Consider the following 25,349-nt stretch of genomic DNA (forward strand, 5'->3'; position numbering starts at 1 on the left):
TCCTGTTTGGTTTTCCCGCCTACATTTTCTGCCTGGCCAATCAGCATTTATTTAAAACATGATTGACAGAATACAGACAATTCTCCCATATGATACACTGAGTAAAATTAGGTGGTTGCTAACACCTGCAGGCATCATGTTTTAGCTTTAGATTGTGTGCCAAGTTTCAGCCACTTTTAGAAACTTCACCAGGAGTGAAGACTTTGGCCTTCAGTAGTGAGAGCTGTGGAACATAGCACTTTATACAGGTTATTTCCAACCTTGGGACCACAAAGATATGGCATACTGCACCAAAATGCGGTCAGTCTGCATGACCACTCTCCCCTTTCTGCCTTAGTTTTGAAGCCAGCATCATTCTCTTCCCCAGTCAGGCATTTTTTTCTCCTGGGGTAGGCACCAGGGGTACCAACTGATAATGAGGAAGGACAGAGTCATAGCACCAAATTCCTGGGCCTTGGAATGAAAAAACGCACAGCTGACTTACCTATGCTAAATTCTCTTGTTTCCCATAATAGTTCCTTCCCTTCCTCCCCCTCTCCTGAGATCTACCTGGAGGCAGTGGTATGACTCTGCCCTACCATGACCTTCTCTGCTGTGCTCTAAAGATGATCAGCAAGGAAAGAAACTTAAAGTCTAAATATAATGCAGTAACAAATTGAAATTCTTTTTATTAGGGATATTCAACTGTGCTTCGAACGCTGACTTCAGGCTCGGCTACTTTTGCCTTAGAATTCTCTACTTATCAAGCCATGAGTCCTCAAGACCAAACTGCTCTGCTCAACCAGAGAAGTGGTTTGGCCCAAGTGCTTTAGGTCCTTGGAAACACAGGGAAATGCCCAGAAAAAAGCATGTACCTGCTTCGTTCTCAGTAAGAGTGCTGTTTTATTCATTGGCTGGTAAATTACTGCTTTGGTGTATGAAAAGAACTTGACAAAAGATGTAGATACTGGCATTGGAGCTGCATTCTAATTCTGTGTGGAACGTGCTTTGCTATAAATGCACCTCCACTCTGTGCCCTGGTTGGATCCCTTCCCTCTCTGTTACTGTGGCAAATAACCTGTCCAGGGCAGCTTATAAAAGGGTTTGTTTTTGGCTCAAGGTTTCGAAGGAGAATCCGTAATTGCAGGGACAGCAAGGCAGCAGGAAGCTGTGAGAAAGCCCACCTTTAACCTCAAGCACGGCAGAGTGCAAACCAAAATTGGGGCCTGGCGGTGAGCTCTCCAAGTCCAACCAGTAATGAACTTCCTCAAGCAAGGCTGTATTTCCTGGACCTCCACAAATAGCATCCACTGGGAAGCACATGTCGGAAGGCCTGGGCCTATGAGGAACGTTGGTCATTTAAAATTTTCTTTTTACATTCTTTCCTTTGAGTCTTTTGACTACATACATGCTTGTATATCATGTGTGTGCCTGATACCCGTGAAAGTCAGAAGTGGATGTTAACATCCCTTGGAGCTGGAGTTATGGATGTTTATGAAGCACCATGTAGATCCAGGAGCTGAACTCAGATTCAGAATCTGTAAGAGTAGCAAGTGCTCTGAAATGCTGCGCCTTTGTAGCCAGCAGCTCTCAGTTAAGCCGTCACAGTGATGAAGGTCATGTAGCCCTTTGGAGTATTCGAGTGATATCACAAAGCTTTTCCTGTTATTTTTTAAGCTGCTCAATTAAAAGATGCCAGTATTCGGTGTGTGACACAGAAAGAGATTCAATCAATAAAAAGATGGTTTATTAAAAAAACACCTAAACAAATATTAATTTTACATGATTTCACAATCAACATGATTATAGTTCAGACTGCTGTAGACTTTTCTGTTCACGTTTCCTTTCTATACTCAAGGCTACAATGTCCAGTAAAGAGAGGCTGTGCAGCTATTCCACGGCTGTTGACAGATAACAAAGAGATGTTTTAGATTGGTGGCCCTCCCATCTCAGATCACTTTAGCAAATCCCCACTCTGTGAAGATTTGATGATTCTAATTTAAGCTACTAACTCCTTTAAGATGGCAGTTACACTAAACATATCTTACAGGTGTTGCTTTCCCCCCTGCAACAATGAGTTTGTAACTTCTACCGAGTAAATGACTACTTCCTAGGTGATGTTTTTATTTATTGCTAAGCAAAAAGCTGAAGGCAGGAGTTACACTGAATGCTGGACTTTAGTAAGATCTTAGGCTGGAAGGGCGTGCCCCTCACCTGACCATCCTGCACCGGTGGATCACCAGTCTGTTGTAGGCATCTTGTAGGTCGGTGACAGTTTGAGGACTCCAGAGCCTCTCACCAACAGCGCTTGCCCGAGGCCTGAAATTTAAAATATGTGTCTCCCAAGGCGGTCATCTACTTAAGGAAATTCTTCGGGGCTTTCCTTCTTACACAGAGAAGAGCCAAGGCATCTTTTAAAGCATTTGGCATCCCTTTCATTCCTTACCATAATCTCGGAATGAGGTTAGTTGCATCCACATATTCTCCCCACAGGCAAGCTTCTCCACCAATGACTAGTTGTTTCTCCTCCTCAGAACCTGCATTAAAGTGGTTGAAGGGAAAGGAGTTAAGCCGCACAACACTGGCTTCCTCTCTATAGTCATCCCATGTTCCCTTCCTGTGGGCACCAGAACCTTTATTCCCACCCTGGCTCCGTGCTATTCAACATACATAGAGGACTATGGTGAGCCAGGAGGAGGTACTTTTCATAGGAGCCTGTGCAGACTCGTCTGGACACCTCCTCCCATTTCTGATTAGTGGTGTGCCAAGAAATACAAGTTGGAATAATAAAATTAGCTTCATTTTAATGGACCATGACCACTACTTATATTTGGTTTATATTCCTTGGTATTTAGTAACGAAACAAAACAGAGTAACTAAAAACTACTATTTAGAATGATTACTTTTGATCCTCAAAGTCATAATTTTTAGTGGATCAATATTTCTGAGACTTTTAATCATAACATCATTTTCTAAGCTAAAGACTGATCTACAAGAACTGTATAATTTAGAACTGCTAATAAAGAAGTTGAAAACCCTGGCCCACCCAACCTGAAATCCATAGACGCAAATGGTAACCTTACTTAGGTGTCCTAAAAGTTAACACACTTGCAGGGTGGTGGTGGCGCACGCCTTTAATCCCAGCATTCCGAAGGCAGAGTTTGAGGCCAGCCTGGTCTACAAGAGCTAGTTCCAGGACAGGTTCCAAAAAAACTACAGAGAAACCCTGCCTCAAAAAACAAAACAAACAAAAAACAAAACAAACAAAACAAACAAACAAAAAGGTAACACACTCAACCATCTCTCAGATATAGAAAGCAACTCCATAAAAATGGAGGTAAAATATAAGGGGGTATTTCATTTAAGACTAGCACATTGTTCCTTCCAGAAGTTAAAATGATACCAAAGCTTTATTTTTAATAAAATCAAAGATCAGTCATAATAGGAATAATAGGCATCCAGGTTAGATTTGGGAGGAGAGTGGAAGTTATGGGAGAATCCAGCAGGATGGCTGCTTTGCTTACCTTCAAAATTAAGAGGCTCCACTGTGTAGTACTGTCTCCAGTCTTGCCCATAGCTAATGACGTCTAAGTACCAAGGAGCAGAAAGGATTGCCGGGAAGCCGGATGAGGTGACTTGTTTCAGCTCCTCTAAATAATTTTCACTCTTCCACACTTCAACCACTGTGTCCGGCTGAAGCTAAAGGTGCAGATTGCAATCACAGTATTAGGTCTACCAAATACAGTCTTTAAGGCTTTCTAAGATCTTAGAAAAAAAACCATCCGTCCCTTTTCCTAACAGTCAGGGCCATGTGCTATTCCCTCACTGTGTTTTCATTGCTGTTCACCTTTCATCAGCCCTTAATACTGGACATTAACCTCTGTTATAGCTGACACCTCAGAGACTAAAGAACTCAGGGTAAGGTGTGCACCTTGATCCCATTCCCACCACACCAGTGTTCTACTTAACTTAAAACCATGAGACTATCACCAGTCCCTTAGAGATAACAGTGGTACCTGGGCTTGTAAGATACACTACAAATAAACAATAAGGGAAAAATATTTCTTAAAAGTGTATATTCATTTTACCTATTTTAAAACCACTATGTTTTTAAAAACCTCATTTGGTGTCTGTTTTGCTCCTAAAAACAAAAAGGAACTTAATTCAAAATACTTGAACTTGTGAGACAGCAGGAGCTTGGGGAAGAAACTAGAAGGAACAGAGGGTTGTCCATATTACTAATAGCGTCCTGTGTCTGCATGTTGTAGTGCATGCACGGGCAGGCTTGCCATCCTGCTCTGGTCACTGCATTCCCTCAAGTGCCACTGAACCTGGAGCTATGCTGGAGCCAGCAAGTCCCAGCAACCTTCTTGCCCCAGCCCTGATGATGTTTGGGTTACAGGTGTACACTAGGCCATGCTTGCCATGTTGTCGTTCAAGACAGGCTTTCTCTGCCCTGGCTGGTCTCGAACTCACAGATCAGCCTGCCTCTGCCTCCCAAGTGCTGGGATTAAAGGTGTGTGCCACCACAGCCCAGCCAACTTGGCTTTATTTTTAAGCTCTGTTCTTGACAATTTCATGTTTGTCTCTAATGCATAGTGATTAGTCTCTCCCTTGAATCCCCAGTGCCTTCCCCTGACTGATGACTTGGTTTGCGTGACCACTGGACTGGTGCTGTCTGTGGGACCTGGTAGGGTCACCAGGGTCACACACTGAAAGTATTGCCTCCTCTCCTTGAATCTGTCTGTAGCAAAGAGTTCCGCAGTGAAGAATGGAGCCCTCCAGATCTCCATCATCCTGACTGCTGAACACCCAACTTTAAAGCGGGTGCTCAGGCTAGTACGGCAGGCAGTCTTTCCCTGCCCTGAGTGGAGTCTTCACAGTTCTTACCTCCACGTTGTCATCAAAAACCTCTTGCCAAACAATGGAGCCCTTCTTTAAGGATGTAACAATGCCCAAAATCCTAGCATTGAAAAAATTGACAGTTATTTAGATTCCATGCTCAGGATAAACACATCTTACCCTCTTATATAGAAAATGTGACTTAATTTTTAAATATTGATCCATGTTTGGTTTTTCAAGACAAGGTTTCTCTGTAGCTTTGGAGCCTGTCCTGGAACTTGCTCTGTAGACCAGGCTGGCCTTGAACTCACAAGAGATCCACCTTCCTCTGCCTCCCGAGTGCTGGGAATTGAGGCGTGCACCACCACCACCTGGCTTTGATCCATGTTTTTGTCTTCCTCATATATAAGCTTCTCCTACATCTTACAGATCTCTTTAAACAGTGCAATTCCACAGTCCTCCAGTCACTTCCCTAGCCTCTGCTGAACCCTTAGGCTCCGCCCCCACCTAACTCTGCTTGGCTGTACCTGCCCTTTCCTCTAATTAAATTAAGTATTTCACTAGGCCTTGTGAAACCCAGCCATACGCGAACAAAGACCCCTCAGGGTGGGCAACTTCAACACTGAGCTGTGTTTCCTATGCTTGTGACACATCTTATAAGACAGTGGTTCTCAACCTTCCTAATGTTGTTCCTCATGTTGTGACCCCAACCATAAAACTATTGTTGCTACTTCAGAACTGTAATATCGCTATTGTTATGAATCGTAATGTAAATATCTGATATTTCCAATGGTTTTAAAGGGGTCGAGACCCACAGGTTGGCAGAAAGAAAACTGTCACATAGCCTGTCATGTCACGTCAATAACATTCAGCTATTGTTACCACAGATATTTAGTTAGGCAGTAACAAACACGTGAAGGGGTAAGAAAGAAAGAATATACCACACAAAAAGCTAACTAGGAAGGACAGAGTGAACTGAGCCTTTCTAATGGATAGAGCAGAGCCTGGAAAACGACAGCCTATAGCTTTCTTTTCTATGACTGACAAGCTAAGAATGGCTTTTGAGTCTACAAAGCTGTCTGTCTGTCTGTCTATCTCTATCTTTCTTCTTTTTAAACATATGTAACTTCACATGGTTTGTGAAACCCAAGGCTCTGGTCCTATTATGGAAAAAAAAATAGCTGAGCAGCACTGTCCAGGCAAACTTTTGGGGAATGTTCTGTCTGCACTGTGTCCAGCAGCTACCATTCCCCTTGCTATAAAACACTGGAAACGGAGCTAATGCAACTGAGAACTTTTAACTGCCTGTAATTCTAAGGTGACGGACAGGCATGTGCCTCTCTGGCTACTGTGCCCACAGTACGGAGCAAGAGAGATGCTCTAGGACTGGACAGATGGAATGAGCTGCAGACCTAGACAGTGACAAGGATTTGGGCAGCCAGGACTCGGAGCCAAGATCTCAAGACACATGACTTCTTCTATTTCAGGAGTTATTGTGAAATAATCACCGTTGTAAAGACAACAGTCCAGCACTTCCTTCTGTCTCCACTTTTGTAAGGGGTGGAGAAAATGAGGAAGTAAAGCAGACAACGAAGTTATACATAAACTTGTACAAAAGCACTGAGGACTAGGCTTTCCAGTGACTTACTTTTTAATATAAAAAGATTCCAGTCTTGTAAAATCCTTGCCAAAACCTTTTTTCTTCATGAAATTTTGGATGTTTGGATTTGATGCCCTTAAATAAAAAAGTGACTGAAATGTTATAAACATTTTGACGTGTCCAGCTTATTATTTGAAGCAGCGTGCGTCCAAAACACCAGTTACACAGACTTTAAGGAGTTAAAAGTCCAAGTTCTTGATTATGAGTTCCCATGAACTTTTCTAATGCAAAGTATTTTCCCAGAAATACTTTTTCAAGAAATTACTTTCCATTTTTAAAAAAGACCTTCCGTACCCACTCCACCCCAGCCTCTTAACAAAGCTGAGGACTCTGACTTGAACATCTCTCCTATCTAGTCATTCCCTTTTCACTAAAGCTCCTCTTTCCTTAGAGTTTTTTAGGTTTTGTTGTTTTTTTTTTCCCTCCCAAGGCTGGCCTTGAACTCACAGAGATTGGCCTGCTTCTACCTCTTGAATGCTGGGATTAAAGCCACCACCACCACCTGGCTGTCTTTTAGATTTTTTGAGACAATCTCACTATGGTCAGGTTGACCTTGAACTCCCAATACTCCACACTCATTGTCCTGAATATGAGAATTAGATACGTGCCACCAAGACTGGTTATAGATTTTTGTTGCCCATTTTCTTGAGTCAGTGCTATTGTACAGCCCAGACTTTCCTTGCCCTTGGTTGTAGGCATGAGCCACCATGCCTAGCTTCTCCCCCTTGAGTCTTCTTCCTAACCTTTCACCTTGCTGCACCTCTCAAGTATACATCCTTTAATAACTAACCATCTCGGGGATTGTTTAAACCCTTACAAGGAGAGATGTTACCCCCAGTCTTCCTCTTTCAGTGTGGAGTCTATATATCTACACTTTAAGAAAAAAAGCTGAAAAAAATAAAAGGTTTAGAGTTACCATACCAACACTCAAAATCCACTTCATCTCCACCCAAGTGAATGAACTCATCTGGAAACACACTGCTGATTTCTTTGAAAAATGTGGTAAGGAATCTATAAGTTTCATTTAGAGCTGGGTTTATAGGTCCAACCCTTTGCGTTTGCTTCCTTTGACTGTAACATGGAGTTAGGAGGCCTTTCTGACCTAGAAGAAAATACAAAGATTTATTTTTATAAGGATATTAATCACAAAGGCCTGAACTTGCACATCTTTATGCTATAAATGGTCCTCATACAATGGTATTGAATCCCAATAAGCTCCATGAGGTGAAAATTCATTAGTCAAAAATGTATTTGACACCCTAACCCACCAAGTGTAGCTCAGCACACAACACTGTTGCATCTCTGTTTGTGTGTCTGCTGGGGCCTGGAGTCTTCAAGACTGTGTCTGTGTCTACTCAATCATAGCTCGGGAAAAGATCCAAATTCAAAGCATGTTTCTATTGAGTATGAGTCCCTCTGATACTATCATAACAAACCACTGTAAACCTGACCGTCTGGACTTTGTGTTGTTGAAGCTATAGAAATTTTATATAGTAAAGAATCATATTTACCAAGATTGATTTAGCAATTTCTCCCCAGGAAGACAAGAGCTGCCTCCTCTGCTCCCCTTTGCTGCTTTTACACAAGAGGTCTTAATCCACTTCAAATATCAATGACTCTCAAATTTTTCTTTGTGCTTCAGTACAGATAGAGACCCTAGCTGCCTTTCAGTACGATCTAGCAAAACCCCAGTTCTCTTTCTCTGGTTTCCGACAGGTCTGCTCGTAGGCCTCACCAAGCTCTGCCGTCCTTCTTCCTGAGTCGGTTGCCAAGTTCCTTGAATGTGTTTCCAGGACATTTCTGGTTCTGCTCATTACTTCTCAAGCCTGTGTTGACCCCCCCCCCCCCCAGTGTGGGGCCTCCAGGGTCTTTCTCTTTATAATCTGTTCCTTTCATAGAGGTTTTCCCAAAATGAAATTTGCACTAGTTCCCAGGGCATGCTGCGTGCTGGCAAAGCTCACTACTGTCATCAAGAGCCTTGGCGATGCCCTTCCCAGGCTCAGTTCCCGTCGTTTTCCATGTCTACCGTGGTATTTCTATGTATTGAACAATTAGAAATGCTGGGTCCAGTGCTGTGTACTTTCTGTTTTTTATCTGATGCTCAGAATTGTTTCTCAGAATCTGGAGGTGAAGGGTTAACTTCCCCAAGGTTTACTCTCCAGAAGGCAAAAGCAGGATCCGAATGTAGATAGGCTGGCACCAGAGCCCACCTTCTTAGTCACCACCTGTAGCACCGCTAAAGTTTTTCCACTCTGGTCACACTACATGCTCTCTTCGAATGCCTTTCCTCGTGCCGTTCCCTCTACCAGAAACATGAATATATTCTGTGCTCTCCCCAAAACATGCCTATCAATAAAGCGGAACTAAGTCATTATGTCTACTTATGACCAAGTTTTCTGCCTCCCCAACTTTGATACATGAGATAGTACCTAGACAGTGACTTAGCAGGGACACAAAATCTGCAGCATTTGTTACCATTGCATAAACTGCAGTTAGAAGCAAAACTACCAACTATTAAGAGACAAAGAATCTCAGATGCCCCTTTTTCAACCTGTAAGACAAACTCCTTACCTTTTCCCCAAGACTCTGTATGTCCAGGGGTATCAAATTCTGGTATAACTCGAATCCCTCGGAACCGGGCATATTCAAGCACCGTATGGACATCACTTGGTGTATAGACATGAGACAAAGAATAGCTCCCCTGTAATATTCAAGTTAAGATGTGCAAGATGGATTTGGTCCTGGAAACCGTAAACAATTCCGTTTGCACTTTGCTGGTCAGTTAGTTTTTCTGTTATCAGAGGGTAGTAAACAGTCCTGCCTAACAATGGGCGATTCCTGGTTTCAGAGTAGGAATCTACAAAAACTGTGGATTTCTGCCCATTGAATGCAAGATTCACTGATGGGACTGTCAGTGTCTTCTGCTTCAAGAATTCCACAATTATTTCAACTCTGGAAGCTAACAGCAAAACAAGCAAAATCTTTGCCTCCAGAGTGAACCTTTGGAAAACACTGCCCTTGTCAAGGTTAGAATCCAAACTCACCCGTTATTACAAAACACAGATTTTTGTCTTTCAGTCTTTTAATTAATATCACCTAAAAATTCACCCTCAGACAATAAGTAACTTAATTGTGTTTAACTATTTCCTGACTATATTCTTTGTGTCACTTAAGAATTAGCACTGGTTGTAACGATGAAGGTCCCCTGGAAGATAAGGTTGGCATCTGTCTCAACATATAGGCTATACATGCTCAGCTGTAGATATTATCTTGACCTTTAACCCCCGAATCAAAATATAGGGGACATGGTAATTGATACTTTGGAATGTAACCAACAAAACCAAGAGAGCAGAGAGAGACAGGACACCAAATTCCATTGGTTTCTCAGTACCAATAATTAATAATGAGAAAAGAGAATTAGCAGGCACATTAACATCCATAATGTACGGCCCATAAGAGAAAAAGACACTTAGGTAAATATGAGTATTGATGGATAATTGGATAAAACCAAGCATTTTCACAAGTGAAATAAGTCTGGAATTTGGCTTAAAATAGTGGGGAAGGGTAGAGTCTGCAGGTAACAGCAGAATTGGTCACAGGCTGACGGTGGAGCTGGGTGCCAAACGAACTATTTGGTCCCTCTGTGTGTTGAAAACTGCACATAAACGTACAGCAGAAGCAGCCACCACAGCAGCCACTACTGCCACATCCTTCAGCCCACATGCATACTAGAGGGAACTGTGGCCAGAGGACAGGAGTCCTGACAAGGCACACAGCTTCTCTGGACGGTCAGCTGACATTCTCTGTTATAGGGAGATTAAGTGATGAGACCCAAGGGTGACCTCCCCAGCTCCATTGCTCCAAACACTCACAGCAGAAGCCACCAATGTGCTGGCACCTGTCTGTGAGCCCGGTACTTGGGAGGAAGCAAGGGATCCACTTTCAAGGCCAGCCTGAGGTGGGGGAGACCCTGGCTTTTGTTTATTGTGAGGTCTCTGTGTAGTCTTGACTGTCCTGGAACTCACTGTGTAGGCCAGGCCTCCCTCCAGCTTACTGAAGGTCCGCCTGTTCCTGCCTGCTTACAGGCGTGTACCACCACACCAGCCTGAGACCTCCCTCTTACAACAGCAAAAACAGCTCAACTCCAAAATGTCCTCCTTTTTGTGTTTCAAAGGAGGAAAAAGTAGGTCGTTTACATGCTCCTAACCTGATTTAAAGTACATATACTGCTAGGCAAGTGCGTATCTTAACTGTGTTAGCCATGAATTATTCAGGTCTTCCACATTAGGCTTTTAACACACGTATGCTGTTCCCAGAGAGTACGTTTGTAATAACATTTACAGTAATAGTCTTATTATTTAGCAACTGTGACAAGTACAAAAAGATTTATGGAAATAAAATGCTAACCAGCCCCCTAAAAAGGTATTTTAAACCACAGATACCTAAGTTTCTCACATCGGTTCCATTTATAAGAAAACCATTGAAACTGCCAAGGATTTGGGTACACGGACGACAACGACCTGAATTACTCACTTTGTTGCTTAGCTGAGGAAAAGTGATACTCTGGTACGGGAAAGACTGGTCGTCCACTATGTGCCAGTGAAGAACATTGAACTTGTTAAAAGCCATGGCATCCTGAAAGCAAAAATGGGGAGAATTCTATACCACAGCAGAACGCAGTCTTCGACAGTAGGTTGCTTCAGATTAGCGCTGCTTTTTCTAGTTTCTTTTCAGAAAAGAATGAAGAGAAAGTATAAACTCATCATATGTAGTTAAGTTGGCAGACTATTAAAGCAAATACATTGTATATAGAAGCTGTGATAGTGCTGTATAGGAAGGAAAGCTTATTAATTTATCATTGCTTCAGGGCCAGCCAGGAAGAGGGGATGAAGAGGCTGAGGCAGTCTTAGGGAGTGGAATACAGGAGAAACAGCATTTAAGTAATTACCAAAGCTAACAATTCCCACATAGGAAACCCTGGCATGTATGAAATATATATAGGTATATATGGCCTATCATATATGAGACATATATGATAACCCTGGCAAGTGAAAATTCATTATAGATTCAATATAATGCCAAGCAAATGCCTAGAAAAATTCTGGACACCCTGAAATATTTAATATAATGTATACCATGAAGGAATAAACTGTAGTTTAAGTAAATTGTAGTTTAAAGAATAAAACTATAGTTTATTCCTTAGTGATTCTTGGGTTTTTGTTTGTTTTGTTTTTGTTTTTTCGGGACAGGGTTTCTCTGTAGCTTTGGAGCCTGTCCTAGAACTAGCTCTTGTAGACCAGGCTGGCCTTGAACTCACAGAGCTCTGCCTGCCTCTGCCTCCCAAGTGCTGGGATTAAAGGTGTGCGCCACCACCTGCCCAGCATGGCCCTGGTTCTTAACTCCCTCCCAGTGCAGGTTGTAGCAATTAGGGCTTCTCTTCCCCAAGGCTGGTCATGGAAAGTAATCTTCTTCTTTTTTTTTTTTTTTTTTAATGGAAAGTAATCTTGCGTGGAGTTTCTGTCTTGGAACTGGCCTTCATGAAATTCTCTGACCTGACCTATCTGGACTGATAGTAGGTCCTATGACCCTCCTTCTTCTAGAAGGCCCTGCCCTGGGCCCTTACAGGGAGGGATTCTGCACAGAAGAGAAAGGATGCTGAAGCTGCATCAGACCCTTTCTGTCTAAGCACGTTCCATGCGGTGCTTGTGTTTCAGCCACACCCATGCAGTGAAGACTCCATAGGACCCCAAAGGACAGGCTTCACATCTCTAAAAAGCAGCATGCCCAGAGAGGGTGCGGGGGCCCTGTCCTCACCCCTACCTTCCTCACCAGCAGTCCTTGCAGTGGCCTTGATAATAACCTGACAGTCTAACAGCCACTCAAGGAAATGATTTGAACTTGAGGGAGAATTACGGGAACCCTGATTTGTCGTGGTGTATCACAAGCATAGGTAAAACTCTTGGGGCTTGTGTCTGGCATCTAAAGTCAGAAGGGAGACAGGTAGCCTTGGGGACTTCAGCTTCCGGGATCTGACCCTATCTCCAGGTAGACATCATGAGAACTGAACTCGATTTGAGGACACCCTGCTAAAGGGCTGCTGGCTTCCTGGTGAGAAAAGGAAAAAAAAAAAATCTTTACATCTTTTCAAGTCACAGAAGTCTTCCAGATTAAATGTGGTGGGAAAACAAAGGGTAAACACAGTCTCTCCGGAGTCACAGCAGCAATCGGATTTGACTCTTGGGTTGTACTTAACTAACTCCTGCTATGGATGGAGAGATACAGGGAAAGGCGTATATGCGTGTGTTCATATAAACACATTGAACACACACGGGCATGCTTCCCAGCTGCCTGTAGAGTCAGGAGATACACCCACTGATAGCCCAAATCTGGGTTTGAAATACTGAGTACTGAAAGGGAAAAGGGGGAGGGGGGGTGGATCTAGACTAAGACCAGGCTACATAAGCCTAGGCTATCGTGGTGCCAAAAGTACAGAGATTGAAGGGGACATGTCACAAGAATAAGCAAACCAGCTCGAAAGGGCTCCTAATGGCCACAGCAGGGTCAGTTTGACAGTTATATAGGGGTTAATGTAGATAATCTAGACTGACAAAATAATGAGGGCTCAGATGAAACAGGGCTGCCCTGCCTTACTATAAAAGGTCATTTACCACCAGCAAATGTAGAAATGATGGAGCTAGGGAAATCACCACTTGGTGGTTTGTCAAAGCAATAACCTGACTTAGGCGAGGATCAGCTCTCTCCAGGAGATCTTGTACTGTCCCCCATCTCCACACAAACACAGAAATAAAATTATATATATATAATTTATATATATATATATAAAGCCAGGCGGTGGTGGTGCATGCCTTTAATCTCAGCACTCGGGAGGCAGAGGCAGGAGAATCTCTGTAAATTCGAGGCCAGCCTGGTCTACATGAGCTAGTTCCAGGACAGGCTCCAAAGCCACAGAGAAATCCTGTCTCGAAAAACAAAAACAAACAAACAAAAAAGCACAAAATACCCCAAAGTTAACTATACACTGAGAAGCGCGACAGACAGTAGATATCTCAGCCAGCCCAAGTAAACATTACCCACAGTGAGACAGTGTGCCACCTGACACTCTTGGAACACAGCCCGCGTCTGCTTTCTTCTCGCCCCAGGAACTGAATCTTGTGTGAGAAACTGATGGCCTAAGATATTTTCTAAAAGTAACTGGCCTGTGCTTTTCTAAAATATCACAGTCTTCCAAAATGAGGAAAGATAACAGCTCCAGGCTGAAGGTCGCTGAGGAGATGAACAAGGAAATGTAACACAGATCCTGCTGGGACCTGTACTGCCAGCCACCGAATCTGCACTGCGGGGAGACCTGAGGGCGCATGCTCTCAGCCATGGAGTGTGCACTGCGGGGAGACCTGAGGGCGCATGCTCTCAGCCACCGAATCTGCACTGTGGGGAGACCAGAGGGCACAGGCTCTCAGCCATGGAGTCTGCACTGCGGGGAGCCTGGAGGGCACATGCTATCAGCTTCCTGTTCTTGACGCTTTACTGAAACTGTTGAGTTGTGTTCTTTCTTTCACTAGGAGGTGCAAACTAATATTCTAGGGGTTTTGAGTCACCCGCTGCATGGACCCATCAGGTATTATAATAGGGAGGCTCAGGCAAATATAAGTTGTAAGTAAGTTTAACAAATACTTAATTTTTGTTGTCTTTTTTTTTTTTTTTTTTTTTTTTTTTTTTTTTTTTTTTTTAGAGACAGGGTTTCTCTGTGAAATGGTTCTGTCTATCCTGGAACTCATTCTGTAGACCAGGTTGGCCTCAGACTCACAGAGATCAGCCTGCCTCTGCCTCCTGGGCGCTGGGATTAAAGGTATGCGCCACCACTGCCAGCATATTTAAATTTTTTAAATCATAAACTTTAAATTTATATATTCATAAATTTTAAATTCATATATTCTCAATGAATATATGAAAGTTCTTTGTAGTCTTCTAAAAAGTTTAAGCAGCTTAAAGTTGGCAGGTGGTATCAGGGACAAGGCAATGAAAAGCCCCCCAGGAAATGACAGCTATGATCAGCCCCCTTCCTACCCACTACCCCAAGGTTCCATATTCTTTTGGAGCATTTCCAAAGGGAAAAAGCCACGACCTGACCCCTTTCTATGTCACCTGAAAAATCAATAGCTAGAGAGATATAGCCATTTTTCCAGGCTATGTCCGGACCCCTGGCTGATAAACAACAGTATGTACTTGGGCCAACAGCAGTACTAAAACTGCCTTTCTCAGTTATTGCCAGATGTGGTGGCACATGCTTTTAATCCCAACACTTGAGAGGCAGAGTCAGGCAGATCTCTGTGAGTTCAAGGCCAACCTGGCCTACAAAGCAAGTTCCAGAACAGCCAGGGCTATACAGAGAAACCCCCCAAACCACCCCAAACAAAACAGCAAACAAACAAAAAAAAAACCAACAGCCTTTCTCACTAAACATAGTAGTACTTGCTGATAATCCCATGACTGAGGCAGGAGGATTGGGAACTTGATACCACAATCCTGGCTGAAAACAAACAAACAAACAAACAAAATTTCAACAGTCTTGGCCAAATTCATGTTGTCTGTGAAAACACAAGAGAGAGCCTCTCAGGGGTGCCTCCATTTCACGTGGGGAAACATTCCTCCCCGGGGAGGGATCAGGAAGCCCAGTGCTTAGACTTGACACAGGAAAAACAAGTCTACGCTAGCCTACAGACAGCACAAGAAACCGCAAGAAAGGAACCCGAGGGGCAGATCTTCAGGATGAGCAAGGGATCCAATAAAGCAGTCACCTACCAGAGTTTTTAAAATTGTCTTCATGGGCAGGTAGTGCCTCGATGTATCAATTAAAATTCCTCTGTGAGCAAACCTTGGAAAATCAATAATAGTGGATTCGTTGATGGTCAACTAGGAGAAGAAATATATTTCGATGAGTTTTAGACTGTTTTTCTCCTCAAGTTCAATAAAGACTACAACTACATACAAGTACTGGATAAAAATCTAGGACCAGGGTCTGGAGAGATAAGACCCTGAGGTTAAGAGCACTGGCTGCTCTTCCAGAGGTCCTCAGTTCATTTCCCAGCACCCACATGGTGGCTCCCAACCATCTGTAATGAGATCTTGTGCCCTCTTCTGGCAAGCAGGTATACATGTAGGCAGAATACTGTGTATATATAATAAATATTTAAAAAGGGAAAAAATATCAGGACAAAAAAATGCATGAAATTTGTAAGCTAAATACACTGGGAAAAGAAAGTCTCAGAAGGACAGCTGGGGAGATGACCTGCTAGCAGCAGTGACTTTCCAACAGAAAGACACAACAGGAATACTCACAGCTCCGTAAGAGTCTTGGTAAACTAATTGGCTAAACGTCTCTAAACCTAGGGGAAGCAAAGAGATTGTGTTATTTACAAGATAAGAAAATGAAATAAAAGTATTGTCCAACAGGCGCATGACCACAGGGCAAAGAGCTCGAGCAGACACCGCAACCTTGCTTTCTAAAGTGCAGCACTCCTCCCTGGCCTCTGCCTCCCACGGCTCTCCCTGGTTCTCTGCCTCCCTTTTACAGTGTGCTGATAAACCCGCTGGAGGCTCGGAATCCACAGGCATGGGAAACTGGGGAAGACCGAGGACTTGTTTCTGAAGGCGGCAAGAAGGAACTGGTGAGCCCAAACCAAAGCTGAACCAACTGGGGCCACTGAAAGCCATGTGATATTGTAGCCCAATATTGGAACATGGCCCATGAGATTTCTGAGCACTCATGAGAAAACTCCAAGAAGACAAGAGTCTTGTGACCTCAGTTTCTTCAAAAACACAGGCTTGTTCTTGGATTATGTTTTTGTGCTCCTCCCAGATGTAGTGGACAGGAATGAGTTTACTTCAGGTGGTTCATTACAGCCAACAACTGACTGTTGTTGTCTGTATGTCTCTATGGAAAGACATGCTTCTGCCATGTGTGGCTTGCCTGCCTCATGCAAGGGCCGCCCGCCCCTTCATCCTCTCGGGGTTCAGAGTCACGTGAGTAAAGTGTCCAATGCTCTGAATAAACACCCACCCTGAAATATGTTTCAAAAGGTCCCGTGAGGAAGTAGGAACGAGGAATAAATATGGGCTGTGGGCACTGAGGACCGTTTGCATCCCTGACCTGGCAATTCAGACCTGAGAAGATGAGGCGTGGTGGAGGGATGGATACCCAGGGCCCTGGTTTGAACAGCTCAGCTGCCTGGCCTACGGCACTGGGAATCATGAAGTGAGACACAAGGTCTCTGGGGTTCAGGGTGGGCATCGTGGGTTGAAGGGATCTAAGTGCTCCGCTAGCTTTCATGGGAAAGGAAGAGGAACCCAAGGTTGTGGCATAGCTTTGCTGTGCTTGGTTTTACAAAGCAACATATAATAATGTCCCTCTACTAGGGACGATGGACTTGCATAGGACTTACCTCGTAATGCTCCCCACACTCTGTTGGCCTTGAGGAAAGCCACTGGTTCTTGCACAAGCAGAGAATCTGTGGGGTGGGGTTGGTGAGCTTTAGTTAATTCCAGAATGACACACTGCTATTTCCCAGATTTACCCTTGGTCTTTCCCGTTACTCTCTCCCCTGCAGAATCTCACCAAGATGTCCCAGCCTGACCAGCCCAGAGACCTTGTGTCTCACCTCTTCAGTGAGTCCCAGTGCCATAGGCCAGGCAGCTGAGCTATTCAAGCCAGGGCGCGGGGCATCCATTCTGTGACCACACCTCACCTTCTCAGGTCTGAACTGCCAGGTCAGGGATGTGAACAGCCCTCAGTGCCCGCAGCCCTGATTTACTCCTAATTCCTACCTCCCCCAAGGTAAAGTCACTCCGCTTTCCTACTTCCGTTCATCCTACTTCCCTTCCCCTCCACGTCATCTGAATTCGGCTTTAGGACTTCATTTCTAGCTCCCTCAACCTCAATCCAGTTTCATCTCACTCACTAAGAAGTCCACATCCATCCAGAATGAGACCTCAACCAGGCATGGAGGGGAGGGAAGGAACAGGCCTGCAATCTCAGCACTCAGGTGGTGTGAGGCAGAAAGATCACAGGTTCAAAGTCAGCCTGGGCTAAACAGGAACCGTGTCTCAAGACAAAAACACCCAAAGAGTATAGAGTTCTAGTTGGCTGAGCTGGGCCAAGATACAGAGGGTACAGACTCTGAAAGCTGAAGGTGTGTCAGGGACAGGCTTCCCCACCTGAAGGGACACTGGCAGTTGGAGCGTGTAATTTATTATCATATCACCTTGACTGGGTCATCACCTTCTACCTCCTGACTGTCAGAAGGTAGGTGCTCGCAGACGAGGAAAAGATGTGTCAGTCATGTGACACACTCAGCTGACAGTCCTCTACCAGAATAGCTTTTCCGGTCAGAAGACCACAGTGCCGAGTGAGCGAAAGGCCAGACTCAGACCGGTTCTGCTACTGTGAGTGCCATTGAACCAGGCCTCCTTTTTCCCTCAGTAGCTGAGGTCTGGCTTAAACGGATCCTGACTCATTGAATCATATATAGTAATTAGAAGATTTACCTGCTAAGTATGCAAATATATAGCTATAGAATTTTAATTTTTTTAAAAATTTATTTATTTTTAAATTTTTTTCAAGACAGGTTTTTCTCTGTAGCTTTGAAGCCTGTCTTGGAACTAGCTCTTGTAGACCAGGCTGGCCTTGAACTCACAGAAATCCACCTGCCTCTGCCCCCACACCCAGTGCTGGGATTAAAGGCGTGTGCCACCAACCTGGCTAAAATTTTAATTTCAAAACCAAGTTATCAGGTGTTATCAGGTGTGTGTTGGGGGTGGTTAGGAGGTGACGTCTTGACTTTTCAACTATCCCCTTCTGAACCTATTTGCACTGTGAATACCTTTGTCGTAGATACAGACATCAATAATTAAAATACTACTCAAACATTACTTGATATGCCTACCCAGTTCTATTTCCCCCATATGAAATAGCTATTAATTTATTTTCCTGGGCAACTGTGTTAATGAAAAACTATAATATTCTTGATCTGCAAGTTCCTGTGTGTTGCCGTAAAAATGGCCTGCTCCCCTCCACACGGTACAGCTTTCTTTGTTTGTGTTGGTAAGATCTGCATGTCTGTCTGTCCCATGGATTAACACCAGTCTACCAGCTGGCGGCGAGTTTGTTTGTAACTCTTCGTTTTAGGTAAATGTCTTTGTGTGTGTGGCTACCTGTCTATAGGAGAAATTGCTTCACTTCCAGTTCTCAGGGTACGCCTGTCTTTATTTTTAATATAGGGGGTTGGGATTTTGCGTTGGCGATGTCGGCGAATTTCCTAAACACTAACGGCAGGAAGTTTCCTTTTGAGAACTGGTACGCCTGTCTTTATTTTTAATATAGGGGGTTGGGATTTTGCGATTGCAATGCTGGCAAATTTCCTAAACACTAACGGCAGGAAGTTTCCTTTTGAGAAGAGCCGACTTAAGTAAAAGCTCAGACTCATTGGTCTCAGTGCACCCTATTTTCCAGAATCTGCAATAGGTCATCTGTGTTGCAGGTGGTAATGAACAGCAAAGTTTGCTTGGCAACACAGTGGCCATTTCTAGCTCAATTCAGATTGCAAACCCTACTTCCTATAGCGTCTACATGTCCAGTATCCACGAAAGTCATGTGGCCAACACTGGTAAATTACCCGTTCCTGTCCCAAGGACAGCGAGAGAACTGAGAAGAAATGAAACTATTTTCCTAAGGGGTGTAGTAAGCAAGCTCATCTGGGGGCTGGAGAGGTGGCTCGGCGGTTAAGAGCACTGGCTGCTCTTCCAGAGGATGTAAGTTCAATTTCCAGCACCTACAGGGTGGCTCACACCTGTCTGTAACCCCAGTTCCTGGGCTCTGACACCCGCACACAGTCACACACACATGCAGGCAATACACCAATGGTCATAAGATAAAAATAAAAAGATTCTGACTCAAAAACAAAAGTAAATAAATGAATAAATATATAGAATGATAATAGTGAACATATTTGAAAAAAAAAGCTCATCTGTGTTGGAGGAGGGACACGGGTGTTTATCCATCTGTAGAGGACGCAGTCTAAGGGCAAAGGAGCCGTCACACTTTCTTCTTACTATGTGGCATTCTTTCTATTTTTACACCATTTTACACCCAGTTCCCTCGTCTCTTCCTGGTACTTGTCTTACATTATATCTACACGTTGTTCCTCTGATGCCGGGCACCGTTCCACACCGTGCCAGCCAGCACACCCTCCAGAGGAAGCAGGGAGACAGTCCTGTGGGCAGGCTGGTCTAATATGCAGGACACTCTAATTTGCCTTCAGAGACAGAAGCCACGGGCGGGAGAGATTGCTCAGCAGTTGTCAGTACTCAATGGCTCCTTCCAGAGGACCATAGTTCAGTTCCCCAATGCACGGGATCTGATGCCCTTTGTGAGTGCCTACGGGCATGTGTGTGCATGTACACACACATACACATATACACCACACACACACACACACAAAATCTTTTAAAGAGAAAAGAAATAGCATAGCCTCAAAAACTAAGATTAATCTCATTCTACCATACAGTGGTGGAATACTGAAGCATTAGAAATTATGTCACGAAGGAACACTTAATAAAGTTCATAAATGTTCATAATTATGAAAAATCTACATGGACAGAAACTCCCATTTTCTTTGTCCTTGTTCTTTTTTTGAGATGTCTTATTCTAGTCCAGGCTAGCTTCAATTCACTGCAATCCTCCTGCCTCAGCCTCCTAAGTGCCATGATCAACTTATTCCCGTTTTCATATTAATGTTTGTATCCATGCAAAACATTTGTTGCAAACAACATACATACTGGACCCCTGAAATGGCAGTGGACCGGGTGATGGACAGGTGAGTCCTCCCTCCTGGACCTACAATCGCTCTACAATGACACCATTTTAAGATAGGTACTTACAGGACTCATCGGAAGACATGTTAGGGAAGGAATCACACTGTGGTTCAAGGGTGATTGTGACCTGCAGTAGCTCTAACTGTGGTCCAGCTTGAAATCTAGCAGGGCGTGGATGCCTCTTGTAGAAACCAAAAATGTAGTCGTAATATCTGTGGGAGAAATCCATTTAAATAATGAACCAGATCGTATGTGTGTGCCAGGGGACACAGAAGCCAGCTTTTCACATCTCTCGTGCCAGCTCCGTCTAATCAGAAACATCCTCTGGGTGGTTTCAGAACCATCAGGGCAGTGGTTGTCAACCTGTGTGTCGCGACCATTGGAGACCATGTACTTCCAATGGCCTTAGGAACACAGCTCAGTAGCAAAATCGGCAATAAAGTAGCAACAAAAATCAGTTTATGGATGGGTGTTCCTAAGACCATTGGAAATATCTGGGTTTTTTTTTTTGTTTTTGTTTTGATGGTCTCAACCCACAAGTTGAGAACTGCTGCATTGGGGGAACTGTCTGGAGATCCTGATGTCCAGACCTTCAGATCAAGCTTTCTGAGAATGAGATTCAAACACGGGAGTTTTTGAAAGCTTTCCTACTGCACACACGTGGTATGCAGACATACATGCAGACAAAACATCCATACATAGAAAAACCAATATTTTTTTTTAAAGTTATGATGAAAAAATTTTATATGGTCGGCTGGAGGTGGTGTCACGTGCCTTTAAACCCAGCACTTGGGAGACAGAGGCAGGCAGATCTCTGTGAATTTGAGGCCAGCTTGGTCTACAGAGTGAGTTCCATAGGGCTGGAGAGATGGCTCAGCAGTTAAGAGCACTGGCTGCTCTTCTAGAGAAACTGGGTTCAGTTCACAGTACCCACATGGAGGCTCACAGTTGGCCTTCACAAGTATTCTACACAAACGGTGTGCAGACGTAGTACAATAGAAACAACCCACACACATAAAATAATATTTGTTGCTTGTTTTCCAAGACAGGATTTCTCTATGTAGCCCTCTCCTAGAACTCACTCTTTGTGAATATACGTCACTATGATTGGTTTAATAAACAAGCTGACTGGCCAACAGCTGAACAGGATAAAGCTAGGTGGGGAAGCCAAACAGAATGATGGGATGAGGAAGGGAGAAGTCAGAGGTGATGCCAGCCAGCCTACCCAGCGAAGCAGAATGTGGAGAGATGAGGTAACAAGTCATGAGTCACGTGGTAAAGCATAGATTAAGAAATATGGGGAAAAGTGTAAAAGTTAGCTAGTAACAAGCCTGAGCTATCAGCTGAGCATTTATAGTTTATATTAAGCCTCCAAGTCAGTTATTTGGGAAACCGCTGCACGTTATTTGAGAGCAAGCTGTTGGGATGGGAAAACCCAAAACCACAGCCACAGAATTCTGAACAGCTTATACGAATATGTTCCTACCCAGAGTTCCCGGAATACCCTGCATCTCCGGAGACTTCCAACCCTACTATGCTTGCCGAAGTTCCGAGACCACAGCCACGTACTCTCAAGGTTTAGCCCAGGTTTACAACCCGCTTCCAAACAATGCCAGGTGCAATTACTCGTGGCTGCTCTTGCAGACGGCCATGAATTAGTCGGGCAAATCCTTCAGGTAATAATTACCTGCACTTGTTTTGAGATGCCAAGCCTGTTTTCAAACCACCTCACAGCTGATTCAAGCCGGTGTAACATTGTATCCATCAACACGTAACTCATGCCTGCTCAAGCTCTTATCAAGGCAAAAAGAAAACACAGGCTTTACAGTCGGCCCTAAAGCAAGCAAGGGAGTTTTAAAGGCTATCCAGCCCAGTGGCTGAGCTGCAGTCCTAAACATCTCAATACCACCGGCCGCTTTGATTTTACATTTTCATACCACCTGGGCCTATAAGCAGCCCACCCTGGAAGCAATTCAACTCCAAACGCTTAGTAGAGCAGGACTCCCCAGTAAGATGTTAAGATCCTCTCAGTTGCACAAATGATCAGGAAAACACTAGCCTTTCTGTGGCCGAGGACACTGCCCTTTCTGCCAGCCATGTCTCAAGCCTCTTCCGCAGAAGTTTAAGCTCCACAGCCGAAAGCATCCACCCTGGACTTTGTTTTACATTTCCTGGTCAGCTGTTTGGTGTCCTCCAGGCCAAATTAGAGCGTAGTTGAACTCACCAGTCACAGACAAGATCTGGCAAGGAAAGTAAGCTGCACAGGTGGTCCCAAATTGCAGTCCCCTGGGGCAGTTCCACCCACACAGGTCTCTCATCGAGGGGGCAGAAGGTGGCACATTCAAGCATCTCTCCAAAAGCAACCTACCCTGCACTCAGTACAGCTGGCTGTGCTGCCCAAAAAGAGGGCTGTAAAAGACCAGGCGCTAGATAAGGCAAAGGGCTTTAGGGAACCTCTCCAGAAGGAAGAAGCCAGAGTGTTGAGGAACAAGAAGTAAAGCAGATATTTATCTAAGAGTCATTTGAAAGCACTGAGATTTGAGTACCTAACATTAGGTATGGAACATAGTTTGGAAGGGAGAGGTTTCCCACAACGCTCCAACTTAAAGGACTTTTTTCTGAGCTGATCAGAGGTTTAGAGCCCTCATTGCTCTCACGGAGGACCCGGGTTCGGTGCCAGCACAGGCACTGGGGATTCACGCCAAGATTCATGCCCTCAGCGGCTACCTTCACGCTCATGGTACACATAAATTCGTGCAGGCTCGGATACACTTAAAGAAAAAAATAGAAGAGATTAAAGACATCTGCGTTGTTGCCACATATGGGAAGGATGGAGCTGAAAGTGACAGTCAATACCGGGGAATTACCTCGGGCCCTCAGAAGGTCCTTACCTAAGCCCCACCAGATACTCGTTGGCGGTTCTAGAGCCACCTCCCCCCTCCCTAGCTCTGGAGTAGCTCAACTGCCCTTCTGAGGCCAACAAACTGACCGGCTAAAGCTGCACGTCCCACTGTTATCCTGCACCCAGACCAGGGTGCCTGAGCACCCAGGCTGCGCAGGAAGCAGAATGGGCAGGTCAAGCCTTGGGCTTCGGTCTGCATAGGTCTTCGAGACCAGAGACCGGTTACCCGGTGTCCGCCTCTCTGCCCCAGGTCCCACGACTCCCCGCCGGGTGGGGCTGCTTACCTCCGAAAGGCCTCCTGCAGTAGCGAGCAGGAGGGGCGCGCCGTAGAATTGGGGCCGTGGACGATGAAAAAGTAGTCCTCAGCGATGTTCAGCAGTTTCGGGGACATATTCACCGAGCGCGGGAAGGGCCACAGCGCCGGTCTTTGCTGGGCCGGGGCCTGCGCCACCAGCGCCGCCAGCGCCACCAGCGCCAGTAGCAGTCCGGGAGCTCGGTACGGGGACCGTCGCATAGCTGCTCCGCGGTCTGTCCGGGCAGTCTTCCCACCAGCCTTCTTGCTCCGGCTGCAGGAAAAGAAGCGTCTGTTCCCGGGTCACCGAGTCAGATGACCAAACTACCTCCCTGCACCGGCTCCGCCTCTGAGTCCGGAGCCGCCCGCCCGGAAATACGGCTGGGCGGGGTACCCAGGCGACTGCGCGCCCTCTCGGGACGCGGTGTCCCGCTTGCGCCTGTCACCTGGGGACCCCTCTGGGCAGCCCACCGGCCTCTGCAAACCAGCAAAACAGGCACTCAAGCCATCGGCTGTTTCTTCTTCTACCCACCCTACCCCAACCCCGGCGGTGTTTTTGCCACAGTCTAGATCGTCTGTGGGCTCTGATTGATAAAAACCAATTCCCTAGAACTGACTTTGGAACAGATGGGAGGTTATAATTGTGCATGAAAATAAAAAAACGGACAGGGAGAGAGTATTTAAAACTTCAGAAGGACGAGATGGACCACGTTAATATTAAAGAGACAGAAGAAGACTATTTCTGTAGTAGAGATGAATGTCAACATATGATTTTTCCAAAGACGTTCAAAATGATTAGATAGAGTGAAAATGCATCAAAGATTACAATAAGTCTAATCACAGTACGACCAATGGGAAGATAACTTACAGATGTTAGAAGATTGCTCAGTGGGCCTGGAGGGGATAGCTCAGGCAGGTTTTCTCCGCATTATGTCATCCTGGCGGATACAGGGGTCAGGGCAAACCCCTCACAAGAAAACACGTGTCCAACCTCATTCATGTCTGTCCTGATAAAATCAGGATCACGGTCAACAAACTTGACTGCATAATCTCTCTAAGAGAAAAGTAGTGAAATCCCCCGTTAGCAGCAAGGGCGTAGGTGAGCGGGTGTTTGGTAAGGCGACCAGAACGGGGTGTCAGGCAAACCCAAGCCACATGTATCTGCAGCAAGCAGTCCAAAAAGAGAGCCTGCAAGAAAAGTCTTCCAAGAACTGTTGCGGTCCATGCTGAAAGTCGAGTTCTTCCATGAAGGCAAACCTCAGGGTCGCCTTATTCTCTCCATTTCCTGTAAGGAACATAAAGAAAATCTGCAAAGTCTGTTCGTGTTGTTGAAAGGACAGTATGCGTAATGACATCACCTTACCTGTTAGCTGTCTATTGTTGGGTAACTCTAAAGCAAGGCCATAATGAGGTGATGCATACCACACGGTCTTAGTCAGGAATTCAAAAGATGTAGTTTAGTAACTCCGGCTTAGACTCTGTCATGACTGGGTTCACAGTCATGCTGTGTCCTCCTTTCCAAAATCATACGTCTACAAAGCTGAGTGTGGTCATTACCCACCTTTAGTCCCAGACTTGGGAGGCAGAGGTAGGCAGATCTTTCCCTTTGAAGCCAGTCTGCTCTACATAAGGAGTTCCAGACCAGCCAGGGCTACATGGTGAGACCCTTCTCAGAAAAAGAAAGAAAGAAAGAAAGAAAGAAAGAAAGAGAGAGAGAGAGAGAGAGAGAGAGAAAGAAAGAGAAAGAAAGAACACAATTGTGTATGTGTGCATAAGTAAATATAAAA

The 25,349-nt window shown here is 44.8% G+C and overlaps 2 protein-coding genes across 8 annotated transcripts in view; one reads left to right on the top strand and one right to left on the bottom strand.

Moving 5' to 3' along the window:
• Gfm2 (GTP dependent ribosome recycling factor mitochondrial 2) overlaps window positions 1-6,590 on the top strand; it is a 39,967-nt gene extending 33,377 nt beyond the window's left edge. For 6 of the 7 annotated variants that reach the window (XM_048441509.3, XM_048441511.3, XM_048441512.3 and 3 more), the window contains one exon: window positions 675-6,590. In XM_048441509.3, coding sequence (XP_048297466.3) covers window positions 675-812 — 138 coding nt within the window. In that variant the 3' untranslated portion in view covers window positions 813-6,590. The remainder of the gene's footprint in view (window positions 1-674) is intronic. The other variant, XR_014997105.2, reaches the window with a different exon arrangement.
• On the bottom strand, window positions 1,705-23,884 carry Hexb (hexosaminidase subunit beta). Its single transcript, XM_048441520.3, has 14 exons — window positions 23,555-23,884; window positions 20,435-20,580; window positions 16,942-17,007; window positions 15,839-15,885; window positions 15,302-15,412; window positions 11,015-11,116; window positions 9,053-9,182; window positions 7,403-7,583; window positions 6,470-6,556; window positions 4,870-4,942; window positions 3,504-3,678; window positions 2,426-2,516; window positions 2,194-2,298; window positions 1,705-1,880 (listed from the first exon to the last, which is right to left on the bottom strand). Exons 1-14 carry the CDS (start codon window positions 23,782-23,784, stop codon window positions 1,814-1,816), a joined length of 1,611 nt encoding a protein of 536 aa, XP_048297477.1. The 5' UTR covers window positions 23,785-23,884; the 3' UTR covers window positions 1,705-1,813.
• Between the last annotated feature and the right edge of the window lie 1,465 nt (window positions 23,885-25,349).

This window comes from Myodes glareolus, chromosome 15, assembly GCF_982192425.1.
Source record: "Myodes glareolus chromosome 15, mMyoGla1.1, whole genome shotgun sequence".
Lineage (NCBI taxonomy): Eukaryota > Metazoa > Chordata > Mammalia > Rodentia > Cricetidae > Myodes > Myodes glareolus.

Bases quoted from the DNA above. Each gene is read 5' to 3' on its own strand.
- Hexb (XM_048441520.3), bottom strand. From the start codon at position 23,784: ATGCGACGGTCCCCGTACCGAGCTCCCGGACTGCTACTGGCGCTGGTG. The intron at 17,008-20,434 runs GTAAGTACCTAT...CCCACCCCACAG, and splicing joins CATGTCTTCCGATGAGTCCT to ATTCTCTGCTTGTGCAAGAA. The intron at 4,943-6,469 runs GTAAGTCACTGG...TTTCAATGCTAG, and splicing joins GAATCTTTTTATATTAAAAA to GATTTTGGGCATTGTTACAT.